Below are 16,106 nucleotides of genomic sequence, written 5' to 3'. Positions count from 1 at the left end.
TTATTTTTTCATCTGTATCACCCACTCAAACAGACTTTTAAAATAAGGAAACATCCTGACATAATATTCATAATCGATCATGTTCATCAGTGTCAGTCTCACACACCTTTGACATATAGTAACAGAATGAGCACACCCTATTCACCACAGTGGAGAAGTATAGTGCTAAGTTTGAGTCTTTTAAAGGAAAACTTGCAAAACCATTTCAGAAGTTACAACCAACAATATGCTTGTTTTGATTCTCTATTGCAGACCTGAGTCTTTGAACACTTGCATACTGTTCAAACTTGCCCCTTGACTTGAGGTCAATTTTGCTACAGAAACCTGTCATTTGTTTGATTTGAAGAGTTGGGTTCTGAAAGGCTGATTTAACTTTTTGAGTTACACTATTCCAAAGAAAGACTTTACAAACATCATTGTGCCTGTGTCTTCAGACACAACTATCACTTAGTACTGCTATATTCCAAACATTTGTTTGTGTCCTACCAAATAAAAGCATTGTAAGAGAAAGGAAGCTAACTCGTGGTGAAGCTAACTCATCAGGTCACTAGGTGTAGAAGCAGGTTCTTGTGAGGGGGAAGTTGGAGCTTTTATGGAAGTGATGAAATATCTAGCAATACCATGGGTGCTTTAAAATATTTTTACTTGTTTTGCTTTACTTTACAAATTTTACTTGGAATGTTATAATGAAACGGAATAGCATGCTTCCATATGTCATATGTAACAAACATCTAGGAATGGAAACTTATCATAGAGATGACTAGCTGCTAAATGTAAGACTTCTATAGCTATTCTAGAAATGTCTTCAAATATTCAGAATCTAAGTGTTGTGAACAATACAAATCTAAACAATTTCCTATGATGTTATGCTAAAATACTGTAGCTGTTTTGTTTTTGCATAACAATGTAAAAAAGTGTTGTGGGATTAAAGAATCTTCAAACTTGTTTTGGAATTTTTAATTTAATTTTTTATATTTTCTGTTCTCTTTCCACAGAATCTTCTGGCTTTAAATCCCCGAACACAGACTCATGCAGCTCTTTATTCAACTGCAGCGAAGAAACAAGTCAAGAAGCACTGGAAAAGGAATTCTGACAAAAGCTGTTCAGTAAGTAGACATTTATTATTGCATCTGGAATATGCAAGAAATCATTGAGAGTAAATTCTCTGTTGTATGAGAAATTCAGGCTTGAATTTCCCATGTTCAGTACCAATTTTGTCTCCCAGCTCTGTTTCTGTCGATGAAAAGTTACTTTGTGAGCAGTGTTTTACTTCTTCAAAACCAGTACATGCCATACATTTTCCTTTTTTGGTGATGTGCTACGTCATTGGTGCAACTTGTTCCCCTTTTGTTATGGAGCCAGATTAGTCTGAAGTATCACTCGGTACCACATCTGGCTCAGGGCTGGCCACTGTCCCTGGGCAGCCAGCATCTGCTGCCTCTTACGTGCTCTGCAGGGCTGCTGCCCACTTGCTCCTTTTGTTTCTTATTTTCCAAGGGTAATGGTGGGTAGAGTAGCACTTTGCTATCTTTTCAGAGACTTCTAAGGGTACTACTATTTCAGTGCAGAAATAGGGAAACAATAGACATTTTATGTACGTATATATGTATATATACACACACTATATATATGTAAACATGTATAGACATTATATATAAATACATAAAACTGGGCTTAAAACATGATTCTGGATTTTAGCTTTTGTGTGCTTATTCTTCAGGAAATAGGTGTTTTTAGACTAGATATTTTTCCTTATAAGCTGTCTATGATCTTCAGTATTTCTACCATTAAATATGGCCTTTTTCTCTCTAGATACTTAGATTTCTAGTCTGTGTTATATTTGACTAAACCTATCAGACTTTGTTGTCTCTTTGATCACTCATCTGATTAGAAGGTCTGTAGTGTTTTTACCATCCTCCTACAGATTGTTAGATAATCCTCTAAATTCAGAGGACTTCTAAGTAGAGTATTACTTTTTCATCTGTAAAATGTTTCCCTCATGGGTATGGAGTTATGGTGTTTTTTTAATAGTGTTACCGAAACACCTTCTGTCACTAACTAGAGTGTCAACTATTGAATTTTTTTTTTTTTTTTAATTGAAGCTTCTCACTTTCTCTCAGAATTAAGGAATCCAGTATATCCAGTATGACCAACAAATATTTGCATGGAAAAGCAACCAAGGGTGTAGACATAGTATTCTAGTGATACTCTGTTAATGATAGTTTCCAGCTTTGTACATCAATTAGAAGAATCTGTTTTACTATAGCACTTCTATTTTCTTATTTATTAGCTTAGATATTGTTGTAATAACTGGAAACTAATATAGTTTGTCTGTTCAGAACAGGGATGACTTTATTTTGATGTCCAGTGCAGCTACTGCCCACAGCTGTCCATCTATTTGAAATAGGTAGTTAAGCTGCTCAGTAAGCGGCTCCTGGACAGCTACAGTTTACACACTTAAGTTTTCAGGCATCCTGATACCAATACTGTAAACTCTTGTGTTTTCAGAAACTTTGACAGGAGGATTAGATATCCACATAGCAGGGCTGGCAGATACCTCATCAGCTGTTCCATTGGAAATTATTGTAGTGAGTTGAAGCTTTGATTATAGCATATACATTTGTATCTTACTGATGAGTGTGTTATACACGTTTTCTAAAGATTTTAGCCTTTAAGATCGCTATTATCTCTGAGCTTTCCCTATTTTATCTTTGTATTCAAATCATAACATTTTGGTATTTGAAGGTTTTTCTAGTTAATTGTGAAAATGCATAGCTTTCCAGAATCTCTCTTCCCATGTTCATTCTGCTAGTTGCATGTACCTCATGGTGTCTCAGATGTTCTTGGGGTCCCCAGACCTGACACTGTTGGGCTGTGCAAACAGAACTGATTTCAAGTTCATAGCTAGTTTGTGTGCCTCAGCTGAATTTTCCATTGAAAGAACTTCTGAATGTCCTCAAATATCACAGGATGATATTTTTGCATAGGTTTGCAATCTAATAATCAACCTGGTCCTAGAATTCTGCATTACTGCATGGAGGTCTGTGTGTCATTGGGACCCTGTGCTGACAGACATCTGTTTGTATGTTGCATCTTACAGAGTTAAAGTTTAGAGATGACCAAAATGTTATATCTGTATATGTATATCACATACCTTCATCACAGCTGGTTCATGTGAATTGCCTGGTAGAAATGCCACATTTAGTTAGCAAGTGCTAAGAAACATGCTAGGAGAAATAGTAAGAGAGTAATCCTTATTTCTAGGTCAGTAAGGGTCCTACTTTTTATAAATCTCAAACTTCTCTCTACTTAGAAATATGTAGTTGATTTTTGCTCTGCAAGATTTACTATGCAGCTGATCATAGTAAATGGAGCTTCTTTCTGACAGAGAAAGCTCCACAAAACTCTAAAATCAAACCTAAACATTTGTCTGGTATCCTATTATATAAAGGTCATTAGGAAAAAGTGAGAAACTTTTTGTATTCTCCAAATCATTGTTGATGTATAGGTGAAAACAAAGTGATAGAAGCCTTTACTATACTTCTTAAAATGAGAAAACTGAGGTAGGAAAGAATACATAGAGCATATTTTTCGTCTTATAGTCTAAAACGCCACTGGCAATAACTGATAGGTCTGTTAATGAACAGGTCAGACTCTATTGGAAGTCCATAGGAGGAAGTACACTTGTCTGCATTTCCTTCAAATCTGAATAGGGTTTTAGTTTTGGATTCTTTTGAAACTGGACTAATGCTGCCTTTGCAGAATTACTGTTGGAGGGAAGGTGGGAGTATGAAAATACAGAACTAATTAAATTAACAGCCTTCCAAAACTCTGAACAAAAGCTGCATCTGCTGAGGCATACACACAGTGACTTTGTAATGTCTAATATACTTCCAGATGGCAGACTTAAATATTTCTTCAGAATAATTACACAAGTGAAATTTTAACTCCTACTCTGCTCTGAGACACATTTGCCCATTAAATGAATTCTGAAGTGGAAACTGAGTGTCAGTATCTTTCTTCAGCACTTGTAAAGGACAGTCGAGTTGCACTTTCAATGAATGATATTGTTTATTTACTGTGTTTAGCCACCAAATTTTGCAGTAAAAATGATTTATTGCTGTAGATGCATTATCAGTCAGATTTTCTCCAGAAATTTTAACTCAGATTTAGATCAGAGTATATGAAGTCGTTATTGCTGAGTCACCCCTGGTAAGAGTGCTGCTAAACCTAAGCATTAACACATTAGGCATTTGGTTTCTTCTGAGTCATGCTGGCAGGTGGTGTAAATAGATTCTACTAGTGTGTCTGGGGAAACAAATGTTTCTGTTGGTCAGAAGAAATTCAAGATAAGAAAACTGTGCTGCCTATACTAATACCAGATCTTTGAAAAGGGTGTCAAATTTAGGTCACATTAGATCATAGATTTAATAGATTGAACACAAAGAAATGAAGTGCAGATGCTGTGTGAACTTTTATTTCAGTGTTTCCTAGGTAATTCAGGATTGTTTCAAAAGTCCAAGATATGCTTCTATTTGTTGTTGCCATTTCTCTATAATTCCATTTTTCTAGGTATTTTATCTCGCTAACTTTTGAATTGTAAAATAGCTGGGCACACGTGTTCATTTGCATTACACCCAGCAGACTAAAGTCATTGCTTATGAACAGGGTTTCTAAGTGTTCTGGGCCAAGTTCTGCTTTTATTTGTACATGTGCAGGTTTGTGGCTTTCATCTACTTGCACAAATTTAATAAATTCACTTGTGAATGGATAATTCAGTAGGATATTATATTCCAGCCTTTATTTTCTTAAAAGAAACTTTGGAGGTACCTACTGAGGGTAGGTGAGAAGATGATATAAACCCACCTATGTATTCAGAATTTCTTCAGTTTCTGCATTTAGAAGCAATAGAAGTTGCTCTAGATGGAAGAGTTGGAAGTATTTCAAAAAGAAAGATGAAAAGGAAATGGGGTTTAAATTGGTTTGTAGTTAATTGCCATAGCCTTTAACAGTATTGATTTTCTAGCAGTAGTAGTATTGTTCTGTGTCCTTACATTTGCTAAAGCTGATCAACATTGTGCAACATGAGCCTTTCTTTCTGGAACAAAATTATTTTTAAGCTCAGCTGTTTCTTGCAGGGGCATAACTTTTGGACACAACTCATTGTTCTACAGTTCTTTCCAGCCATCAAAGAAAACCAGATTCTTCACTTTGTCTTTTTCTGTGTGTTATAAATTAAGTCTCAACTCAATCTGAATTTAGTAATATTTATAAAAGACGAGTAAACAGCGCTGGATGCTTGGGGAGTCTATGCTCTACCAACACGCACACACGAACATCAAACATTCTAAATGTACAGAACATTGCTTTTACATACTAAACTTGAGTATGCCTATACATATATAAAATCAGAAAAGGCAACAAACAACCCTTTAAGTCTATTACTATTAATGTCCATGACTGCGGGAGCATAGTTGGACTGAAATGCTCCCATATCTTCCATGACTTTTAACAGTCTCCATTTTCCATTCCTTTTCTTGACTACAAACACCGGAGTACACCTAAACATATGTACAATCAGAAAAGGTAACTAACAATCCTTTAAGTTCCATGACTTAACAGTTTCCATTTTCCATTCCTTTTCTTGATTACAAACACTGGAGAATTCCAGGGCTAGTCACGGGAACAATATGTCTCGCTTTAAGTTGTCAAACAACTCGGTCTTCAGGCCTTATGTATCCTATTCTTCCAGGGTCGAAGGGAAACATATCAAGGCCAATGGGGCCTGGGTACGTTCAGGTCTCCAGGGGGTGGAACAGCAAAGGCCTGCAATGGCAGTAGCAGCAGGGGGGACGATGGAGTAGCAGTCATATCAGTGAACGAGCCCGCAGCTCCTTCACTATCTGGCAAACCACACGTTTCTGACTGTGGTCCCACATGGCTCTTTAAGGCCTCAGAGATTGCTTGCCAAGTGCCGAGCAATCCCACCGCAACCTTGTCGCTTTTAGTTGCAGAGTCCACACCTTGACCTCAATTTGGTGCCATATTTCAGGATCATAAACTGTCCGATTGTTAATAAGGAGAATAAGCTGTAAGGTTACCAGGACAGTCTTTTGTTTCTAAGGACGTATGATTCCCCATAATGCGCAACTGCTTACCAGCAAGAAGCAGTTGTTTGCACGGGTCCGCGGTTTGCTGAGTTTGGCCGAACCTATCTTCATGAGGCAATCAGTGAGCCTGTTCCCGTCCTGGTCTCCATTCCGCTAGCCTGTTCCTTTTCATTCATTTCTTCTGCTTCTTTATTGATGACATAACTTCATTATATTGTGTTGCCTTTTTTTTTTTTTTTATCTCGAGGACAGGCTCCCCTCATACCCTTCTCCCCACAGCAGTTCTTTTCAAAACAACTTTTCATTGGTCAAACAACTTTGCATATAACAACAACAGCAAACAACCAGCAACTTCCATGCTGTAAGGGCTGGAGAATAAGCAACCCGAGGGTGCACAGAGTCTCCTGAATCATCCTTCTTTGTTCCCTCTAAACTCTTATATTCCTGATGGCCTCATCGTTAAGAGTCTGATGTTATCATCAACCACGGGGCTTGCCACACTCCCACATCTCCCCCTTCTTTATTAATATCAACCATCTTCTTGACATGAATTATTATGCCATATATCACATGTGCAACATGATGCAAATATCAAATTGGTCTGTGATAAATATGGAGAGAGACCTCCAATTCATTGTAAGATGTAACAGTTAATGTTGCTCTTTAACTTTAGTGGACATGGTTACTCCCTTAAAACAGTAGTAATCAGGAGCTGGCTAAAATTTTAAACTGCTTTTCACTTTGACAGCGTTTCTGTGGCTGTGACTTCTGTAAATAGTAAAAAGGAATTCATATTTAAAGGAAAGCTTATAAGGACCTCTTGCTATACAAATTTCCGTACTTGCATAGAAAAAAAAAAAGTAAATGAGATGATTCTTTCTCAGCTACAATCAGTTTGTTACTCCTAAGTATTGCCTTCTAGTCAGATGGAAAAATGCCATGTGATTTTTGTGCCCAATCAGGTATCACAATTACAGAATAATTAAGTTAGCAGTTCACAAATAACTAATGGCTGTAAGCAGAAATACTGCAAATTGCAAACAAATGGGTATGAAACCTGGTTCACCCAAAGCCTGAAATTGGGAACCTTAATAAATAAATACTTTCTCAGTGAATAATTTGGCCATTTCTAGACATGTATTGATGAAAGATGATATATTTATAAATAAAAAATAATACCGTGTATTGTAAAACAGAGAACAGTCATTAAAGGAAATCAACTCAATTATCTTTATAATCTAAACGTATAGTTTACCTTTGCAAATATTTATTTTTGTCTTCATTGCATATGAATATGCAAGTTTAGCTCTTTTCTGAATGGATATACAATGGCAGATGTCAGTCTAATCGCTACTCTATTCAAACATTAATTGGTAGAACATATGTAGAATTCTTCTAGTCTGAATAGGTATAGGATAGCAGCAGTCTTTTTAATCACATCACTATTCAACCACTAATTGGTGTGATGATTAAGGGACATTAGAGGGAGCACTTTGACATCTGATTCTTTGAACTGATGTCTGCTCAGGCAGCGCTGTATTCATCGTGGCCAGACTGATTTCTTAAATAAAATGCTCTGATTCCCAAATGTGGAAAATATTGCATTAGGATCTATTGAGGTGATTAGGGAATTTGAGAATGATTCTTTTATATAACTAGTGATTGACTGTATATGCGCAAACTATTCATATGAATAATACATGGGTTACTTTGAGTATCAGAAAGAGCTGAGAAGTAACATCAAGAGATTTTCTCTTTTCTCATAGTGTCAATAATTAAATATTAATACACATTTTAAAATGTACCACTTTAATCATTTAGCAGTCAAATTCCTGCTCATGCATTTTTTAGATTAACTAATTACTCTGCATTTTCTCGTATCGATACCATATGCTGGCATTCGTAACCATTTCACTAGAATAAAGTGGTTTACATGTTTATATATGATAACACTTGTCCTTGCTTTAAGAAATGTGTACAATAATCCTTTAATTTTCTGTTTTATTTTAGTTTGTCATAAGGTTTTTCTAATAGAATATCTCAATAGCTTCTAATTTGACAGACTGCTAAGAATTAGTGCCTTTATACAAATTTTCAAGTTGTATCAAACTTGATATATTATCTGATGGCAACTTAAGTGCTTTTATAGTCACCTGCAAAAAGTTCCTTCTTACCTTGTGGCTTTCCTGGATTGCTGTGCAAAACCACATCTGACCTTCCTCTGTTCCAAAGTCTTCAGGTTTGGTTTTCTTTGGGTTTATAGATAAGACTCCTCAGAAAGAACCTTGCATATAGTGTGTGTGAACTTCATATTCGTGTAGTAGAAAATGGTGGTTGCTCCAATCTCTGGAGCTATGGTAGTGCCATGTGGAAACATATTTGCTTTTAGCCTTTCTGGATGTATTCCTGTTGCAGCAGTTCCATCCATCTTCACAGGTCTACGCGTTCATGTTTTTTGCAGTCGCTTCTGCCATCTCCCACCTGTCCAGTTCTATCAGCATGTATCTGCAACAATAACCGAGTAAAACTTTCTGTTCCTTTTTAATGCTGGGAACAGGAAAACAAGGGGTCAGAATTTAGGCCATAAATTGGATACATGTCAATCCAATGCTTTTGCAGAAGGTAGTGCACATTGTGGAATTGTTCAGTGTGTGAGGCAAAGAAATCATTTCATTCTACTCTATGACAGCTAGAAGAGTGACGAGTCTCTAATATACCTTTATAATTGGGTTATACAAATATCTGTCAAGAAAGATCTAGCTTTGTTTTGTTTTATTGGAGGTGGCCTTGCAGAGCACTCAGTGAGAGCCACAAGATAAGAAGGAACCTTTTGCATATAATTAAAGAGGACTAGGGATAAGTTATCATTTTTGATAAATGCATTCCATTTTTCCACCGGGGATATAATTGCTATTTGCTCCCCCCTTTTGTAAAGGGAAGCATTATGTTGGTCTCTTCTGGTCCCTTGGAACCTCTAGTCTTCAGAGTCTGTCCATGTAACTGATAGAGGTCTGTGGATTGCTTCACATATTTCTTTGATGACTCAGTGATATGTGAACATCTCATGTTTTTGCTAAAAATAACACTTCTAGTAGTCATTATGGCTATACGTTGCCATCGTCATAAAGAGAACAGACAAGGCTGTGAATAATTCAGTTTACTCTGCACCACTTGTTTGCTTCCCTTTCTTGTTTAACCTGCTCTTCTCTTTATTTTCCTCCTTTTCATCCTTATAGAACCTTTTCCTTGTTATTTTTTTCTTTTCCTTCGTTAATTGAGATTTGCTTAGTGCATTAGCTTTCTGATCTTATACCTACAGTGCCTTTGATGTTCATTTATACTTTAAAATGTATATATTTTTACTTGTGTATACGTCATAGTTTCCCCGCTTTCACAATTTTGATATCCAGACCATGGGGAGAAATAGTACAATCATAAAGGTCTGAGCGCTTTTTTCTTTGCTTTACTCACAGATAGTTTTCCTTTGTGTGTTTAATTTAATCTCTGTTGGGGTCTGCCCTCTCCCTTGCTTTCCTTTACCAATCAGGAGACATACCAAGCTGTCCATTGAATTCATATTTTCTGAAGTTCATTGTCCTCATTCTGTTACCTTCACAACTTTCTAAGCTTAATGCTATCAGAGAGGTAAGTCATTGTAAGACACTGACTTTCTATATACAGCCTAGAATAACATAAATCCTAATAACAGTAAGGTGCAGGTATTCTTTGATGTGATAACTGACAAACTTTGTTAATAATAGTCCTAAAATTTGACTTTAGCTCTTCTGATTTAAAATAGCCTCAACTTTTACTAATTCAGGTGTCAAGCTGAAAGACTTTAGCCGTAAAGAGGGGAGGAGCTATAGAGTAGATAATCACAGAGTAAAATGTTAGTCAAGCTTTCTGAGTTAATTGAATGTAAATCCTGTAGAAGAATAAACCTTTTTTATTTTTTTATTGTATTTTATAAGACAGAGAAGATAACTTCAGATCTTTGAACTGAACTAAGCTGCTCAAAGACATGAATTATGAGAAGGTTGTTATTAATTCAAATATGTGAAAGTTATTTAGAATCTGCATCCCAACTTGTAAAGAAGAGTTTCAAACTAATTTGGAAAATAGCTTCAAAAAGTTTATTAAGAATATGAGAATAAGTAGGGGAAAAAATGAGCAAAGAAGGAAATACAGAGGAAAAAGTGAGAACTTTCAGAAGTCGAGTCACACCTGACCGAGGAAATTAAAACAAATAGTAGGTTATTCAGCAGTATAAATCTTTATATATCTTCATCTTTAATACCTCTTTAATATCTTCATCAATGATCTGGACGAGGGCATTGAGTGCACCTTCAGTAAGTTCGCAGATGACGCCAAGTTAGGTGCATGTGTCGATCTGCTTGAGGGTAGGAAGGCTCTGCAGGAGGATCTGGATAGGCTGCACTGATGGGCTGAGGTCAACTGTATGAAGTTTAACAAGGCCAAGTGCCGGGTCCTGCACCTGGGGCGCAATAACCCCAAGCAGAGCTACGGGCTGGGAGATGAGTGGTTGGAGAGCTGCCAGGCAGAGAAGGACCTGGGAGTGATGGTGGACAGTCGGCTGAATATGAGCCAGCAGTGTGCTCAGGTGGCCAAGAAGGCCAACGGCATCCTGGCTTGTATCAGAAACAGTGTGACCAGTAGGGCTAGAGAGGTGATAGTCCCCCTGTACTTGGCTCTGGTGAGGCCGCACCTCGAGTACTGTGTTCAGTTTTGGGCCCCTCGCTACAAGAAGGACATGGAGGTGCTCGAGCGTGTCCAGAGAAGGGCGACGAAGCTGGTGAGGGGCCTGGAGAACAAGTCCTACGAGGAGCGGCTGAGGGAGCTGGGCTTGTTCAGCCTGGAGAAGAGGAGGCTCAGGGGCGACCTTATCGCTCTCTACAGATACCTTAAAGGAGGCTGTAGTGAGGTGGGGGTTGGCCTGTTCTCCCACGTGCCTGGTGACAGGACGAGGGGGAATGGGCTAAAGTTGCACCAGGGGAGTTTTAGGTTAGATGTTAGGAAGAACTTCTTTACTGAAAGGGTTGTTAGGCACTGGAACAGGCTGCCCAGGGAGGTGGTGGAGTCACCATCCCTGGAAGTCTTCAAAAGACGTTTAGATGTAGAGCTTAGGGATATGGTTTAGTGGGGACTGTTAGTGTTAGGTTAGAGGTTGGACTCGATGATCTTGAGGTCTCTTCCAACCTAGAAATTCTGTGATTCTGTGATAAAACAAACCGTAAAAGGTTCTAAAGCTATGTTAATTAAAAGAAAGGGGAAAAACAGTGAAGATAGCATTATGCGTTGTAGGTGTTGTCTAAAATCTTTGTAAATTTTTGTCCTATTTTCAATATAATGGGAGAGGTGGCTAGTGGGCAAACAAGTTCAGAAATGGAAAGTACCCCAGACAGGACAGAGAAAAACTTGGAAAGTTTCATCATTGAAGTCAAGGGGACAGAAAAATGTCCATAAAAGGATTACAGAGAAAAAAAAAAAAAGGTGAAATTACAGGCCTAAGAGTAAGACTGTTAAATAAATCAAGCTGTATGTTACAGCACTGGATTAAAGAATAGCCAACAAAGTTCTATATTTTAAAAGATGGAGAACTGATGGGCAAGTGTAACCCAAATTTATCTTGTATCAGGAATGTGCAAACCTTCAAAAACAAGTTTTAAAGCAAAGATTTATTAAATTCATTAAAGTAAATATAAGATGGAATGAGATATGTTGGGCTTTATTGTTAGGGATAGATCATGACACACTGACATGATTTTTTTATTTTTTATTTTTTGCCAGTTAATAATGAAGTATTGTCTGCTTGGATTAGCATAGTAACATAGATAAGGAACTGGCTTAAGGGAATTATAGTGAGTAGTGCTGAAAAAGTTGCTTCTGGGTTTTAGCAGAGATTGTTGAAGGATGAGTCTTCAGCTTCATACCAGTTAATATTTTCATTAATGAGCTTGGCATAAATATTAGGAGCGTGTTACCTGAAAGTTGACAGACATTGTCAATACAGAAGGAACTAGAACATCATAGAAAAAGAACTATAAGACACTGAAGTTTAGAATAATAACAATAAAAAGATACGAATAAATTTAATAGTGCATTTAGGAGCCTGTACAGCCAAGAGCTTGAGGATAAGAATGACTAGAAGCTTAATGGTTGAAATTAAGAGGGAAGGTGATTTAGAAATACCAGCTGATTATAGGGTGGTTGTTCCATCAACTGGATAAGAACATGAAAAAGTCAAGTACAGTGTCAGGGTAATCAGATCCACTGCTTCTGGTAGAGATAGGCAGAGAAAGTGCATTTTCATTCTCAGTTTCTATCAACTGTTAAAGTTATCAAGGGATTGAAAGTCCTGTTTTTTGAGATGAGATTAGAGGAGAATTAGAAGAGTGTGGATAGTCTAGCAGAATAAAAATGTATACTGTTGTTCTCAGGAAACTATGAAATTTTTAATAATTTGATGGCAACATTAGCATAATGATGCAAAGATACTGTTTAGCTGTCAATAAATGAAGTCTTGAAGAGAATAGGTTGCTAATGATCAGAGCAGTGAAACATTGTGCCGGGGTCTTTCAGTAGCAGTAGTGGGGACAAAAAACCTCACTTCGTATACAAAAGATTACATGACATAACTGAATGTGAAAGCAAGAGACCAAATCTGATCGTTCAAGTTGTCACTTCCAGTCACTTACATGTTTTCACATTTTGGACCATAGGTGTCTGACATAGCATGCTCACAGTTATTGGATAGTCTTTCTCTGCTGATTGCTATCTGTTAAAAGGGGATATCTGTGGTATACAGGAGAATAAATTGCTTTTAAATCACTTCAGATACCAAAGTGATGAGTGCCATTGAAATGTTCATGGAAAAAATAGTTCTGCCTTCAAGTATGGTTTTGAATAGTGTGCAGTAAATAAGGCTACACACTGAGCACAAAAAGGCTACACACTAAGTACAAAAGTTGCAAGGCTGTTGAGTAGGTGAACACTCTCCGTTCTGAGTTGCACAGAAATTCTGTGTAAAATAGCATATGGTCATACCATTTAAACCAGTGTTTTAATGCGTATGTGCAAAGGGGCCAAATCAAGTTTTGAAAGAATATTCTTTTAAAGGCATGTTTGAATTTAAGTGCTTGACTTTACAGTGCCCATGTTTGCTTTATGGTAGCCTACATCACCAAGATTTCTTGTGTTCTCCAACCAGCTGTATGTACCCTTACTTCAGCCTTTAATTCCCACAAACACTACTATAGGAATATGATTAATAAACAGGGATTGTTACCTGAATATTAGTTTTTCCTAGCCTTACCTATGTGAATCACTTGTGGTTTCTCCTTACTATTTAACAATTTGTAGCTGAGTGATGCAGACTGATGCTGTTAAATGTCTTGTGAAAGCGTGTGTTCTGATGCTACCAATACTCTGCTGTGCAGACATCAAACTGCTTTAAGGTTGATTGGGACATATCAGAAATTCCCAAGTAATAACACCAGTTTTGATGCATTTCAGAAACATATATGTAAAATGAACATTTTCTCCATTCTGTAGGGCTTCATCAGAGATGGCTCAGCTAAGTTATGCATTTATCTTCTGCTTTAACATTTCTTATTTCTAGACTCCCCTTCCAGGAGTCCTAATACCCTTAAAATTTTTGTTCCCTGGAAAAAGATTATTTCCATCCCCAAATTGGAAAGACTCTTTTCTTTCTAAGTTGCCATTGGCTGTTGGAAGGAGTCTTCCATACAGTGGAATAAACAGGAGTGTCAGGGAAGATGACTTCATACATGTATCTATCCTTTTGAAACTTGGTATAGCTGTTGGTGAATCATCAATATTTTTTAAAGTATGGACTTAATGAGCATTTGATTCTACCTTTTGAAGACTGAATGCCATAAACTTAAAAAAAAAAAAAAAAAAAAAAGCTTTAGCTTCTATCACATTTGAAGTTGAATGTCGAATGTCTTTTACAATTCTTCGTATAAGCTCTAGGAACAAACTTCACTTCTTTAATAATTCCACTGTATTTTCAGGTTTTATAATGCTTGGACCACTTTTCCCATCCTGTACAATCTGGAGGCTACTTACTGTCTTTTCTTAGCTTTCAGCAGCAACTTCGCAAGGCTGTAGGAAGTCAGAGAGTCTTAACTGAAGCATTCCCAGTAGCAGTCCACGAGTTAGGTGAATTTGTCACAGATGTTATTTGTGTAAGAAAGATTCACATTGCGTTTATCAAATACTGGCACGGCAGTAGTATTACTGGTCAGTAATAACATGTAAGCTGCTCGCATATTGCATAGTGCATGGGAAGGCAGGAGGCAGCACCCATTGCACTCCGCTGCAGCTCCTGTGCTGTGGAAGCACAAGTGCTATTGTTGGTTCTTCCTCTGGAGTTTTTATTTCTCATTTATATTTTTCTCTGCATTTATTTGCTACTGAACAGACAAACAATAGGAAAACGATCTTGTATATATTTGTAGCAATAAGTCCGAAAAGCTCCGTTGCCACCAGGGCTCTAGAAAAGCTGTGGAGAGGTGCAGAGTGTTGCTAGGCAACAGTGCACCACCACAGATAGTATTTTTCTTTTAATTTATTTATTCGTCAGTTTGAGTGTGTCCTGCTTGGAGCCATTTGGGTAATAGTTAAGCAAGCACACAGAAATCAGAGAGCTGCAGGAGCAGAATAAAGGAATGCATTATTAAAAAATGGGAAAGGAAAAGCCATGACATAATGAAACAGACTGAGACATGAAATAATTAGTGAGGACCAGGGAAAAAAGTAAACAAATAAAGGGGAACAGAACAGTAGAGGAGAGGAAAAATCCAAGTAATGAAGAAAAAAAAAGAAAGAAAGGGTACTACTGAAGAAAAATTAAAAATTGAAAGCTCAAACAGTTCATACACAAGGGAAATGAGGAAACTGCTGCATAAGAATTAAAAATTAGAGGTGAAGGTGGCTTCAAGAAGGAAAAAAATTAGTGATTGTGTGTTGAAAGGATAATGATTTTTTGTTTCTATTTGCTTTTCAGCTACCCTGTTCTGTCCTACAGCTGTACTTGCACACATGCAAAAGTAGCAGTGATGCTCAGGAGCAGGGGACTGAGTCCAATGTGTTTTGTGGAGAGGAAAAATACTTTATAATAAGACTTCCAGTGTTGTTTATTATACTGATTAGTGTAACTTTGAAAATAGCGCTTTCAAAACTAGTTTACTGCTTTTTATTGTAAAATGTGGATGATTGCACTGAGGGTACCAGGTTAAGCTCTGGTTGCAGGGAGAGAGTGGGTTGTTCACGTTCTCCAAGTTAAACACATAAGCAGCAGCAAATCTGTCCTGTGCGATGTTCTGGGAACTAAAAGCCCTTTACTTGCAATAGTTGGACCCACTTCTAGACTTGAAAATAGTATAGCTGTGTGAGGAAAATGCTATGACGGAGCTAGCACTGCTAAGAAAGCCAATTTATTAGCTCAAGAATTGTGCTACTTCACCCAGCTGTTCCATTTTATTTTGTCATGGGGAGTGTTATTTGTGGGACCTGAACCAGAGTCCTCCAAAGAGCGCTTGTACCGAGGAGCTTTGCTCCAGGCTTCTTTAGAATTTTGTCATCAGATGTCCTTGTGTCCTTGAGAATTGTTGAGGAGGGTCTTCTCTAGTGCTTCATGGCATGCTTGGTATTGCTCACCTCATCTTGAACACGACAATTTTTAAGAGACTGACAAGGAGGGGAATACAGCACTCTGAGGTGTCTAAACACAGGCCAGAAGCTTTTGGAGATGAAAGTTATTCAGGTGGTGACACAAAATCTTCTAAAGGGATAAAAACCTTACAAATAAGACTGTAAATGGAACACAGAACTAGAAGAGAGCACAGTGTAATACTGAGGTGTTGGATGCTCTGAGATGGTAAATGGAACTGAGATCTGTATACATTTATCCTGGATGTTTTCTAGTGATTTGCGAATAAGCAGCATTACAGA

General features: G+C 37.4%; 1 protein-coding gene across 2 annotated transcripts in view; it reads left to right on the top strand.

Moving 5' to 3' along the window:
* Positions 1-16,106, top strand: part of DPYD (dihydropyrimidine dehydrogenase) — a 353,894-nt gene that overhangs the window by 31,614 nt on the left and 306,174 nt on the right. For both annotated transcript variants that reach the window (XM_038182862.2, XM_038182863.2), the window contains one exon: positions 996-1,106. Coding sequence is in view for 1 of the 2 variants with exons in the window: in XM_038182863.2 (XP_038038791.2) it covers positions 996-1,106 (111 nt within the window). In the remaining variant the exon portion in view is untranslated. The remainder of the gene's footprint in view (positions 1-995; positions 1,107-16,106) is intronic.

The sequence above is a fragment of the Anas platyrhynchos genome, chromosome 8, assembly GCF_047663525.1.
Source record: "Anas platyrhynchos isolate ZD024472 breed Pekin duck chromosome 8, IASCAAS_PekinDuck_T2T, whole genome shotgun sequence".
Classification (NCBI taxonomy): Eukaryota; Metazoa; Chordata; class Aves; order Anseriformes; family Anatidae; genus Anas; species Anas platyrhynchos.
Note: the sequence above shows the minus strand (reverse complement) of the source record. Positions and strands in the feature narration are given on the sequence as shown.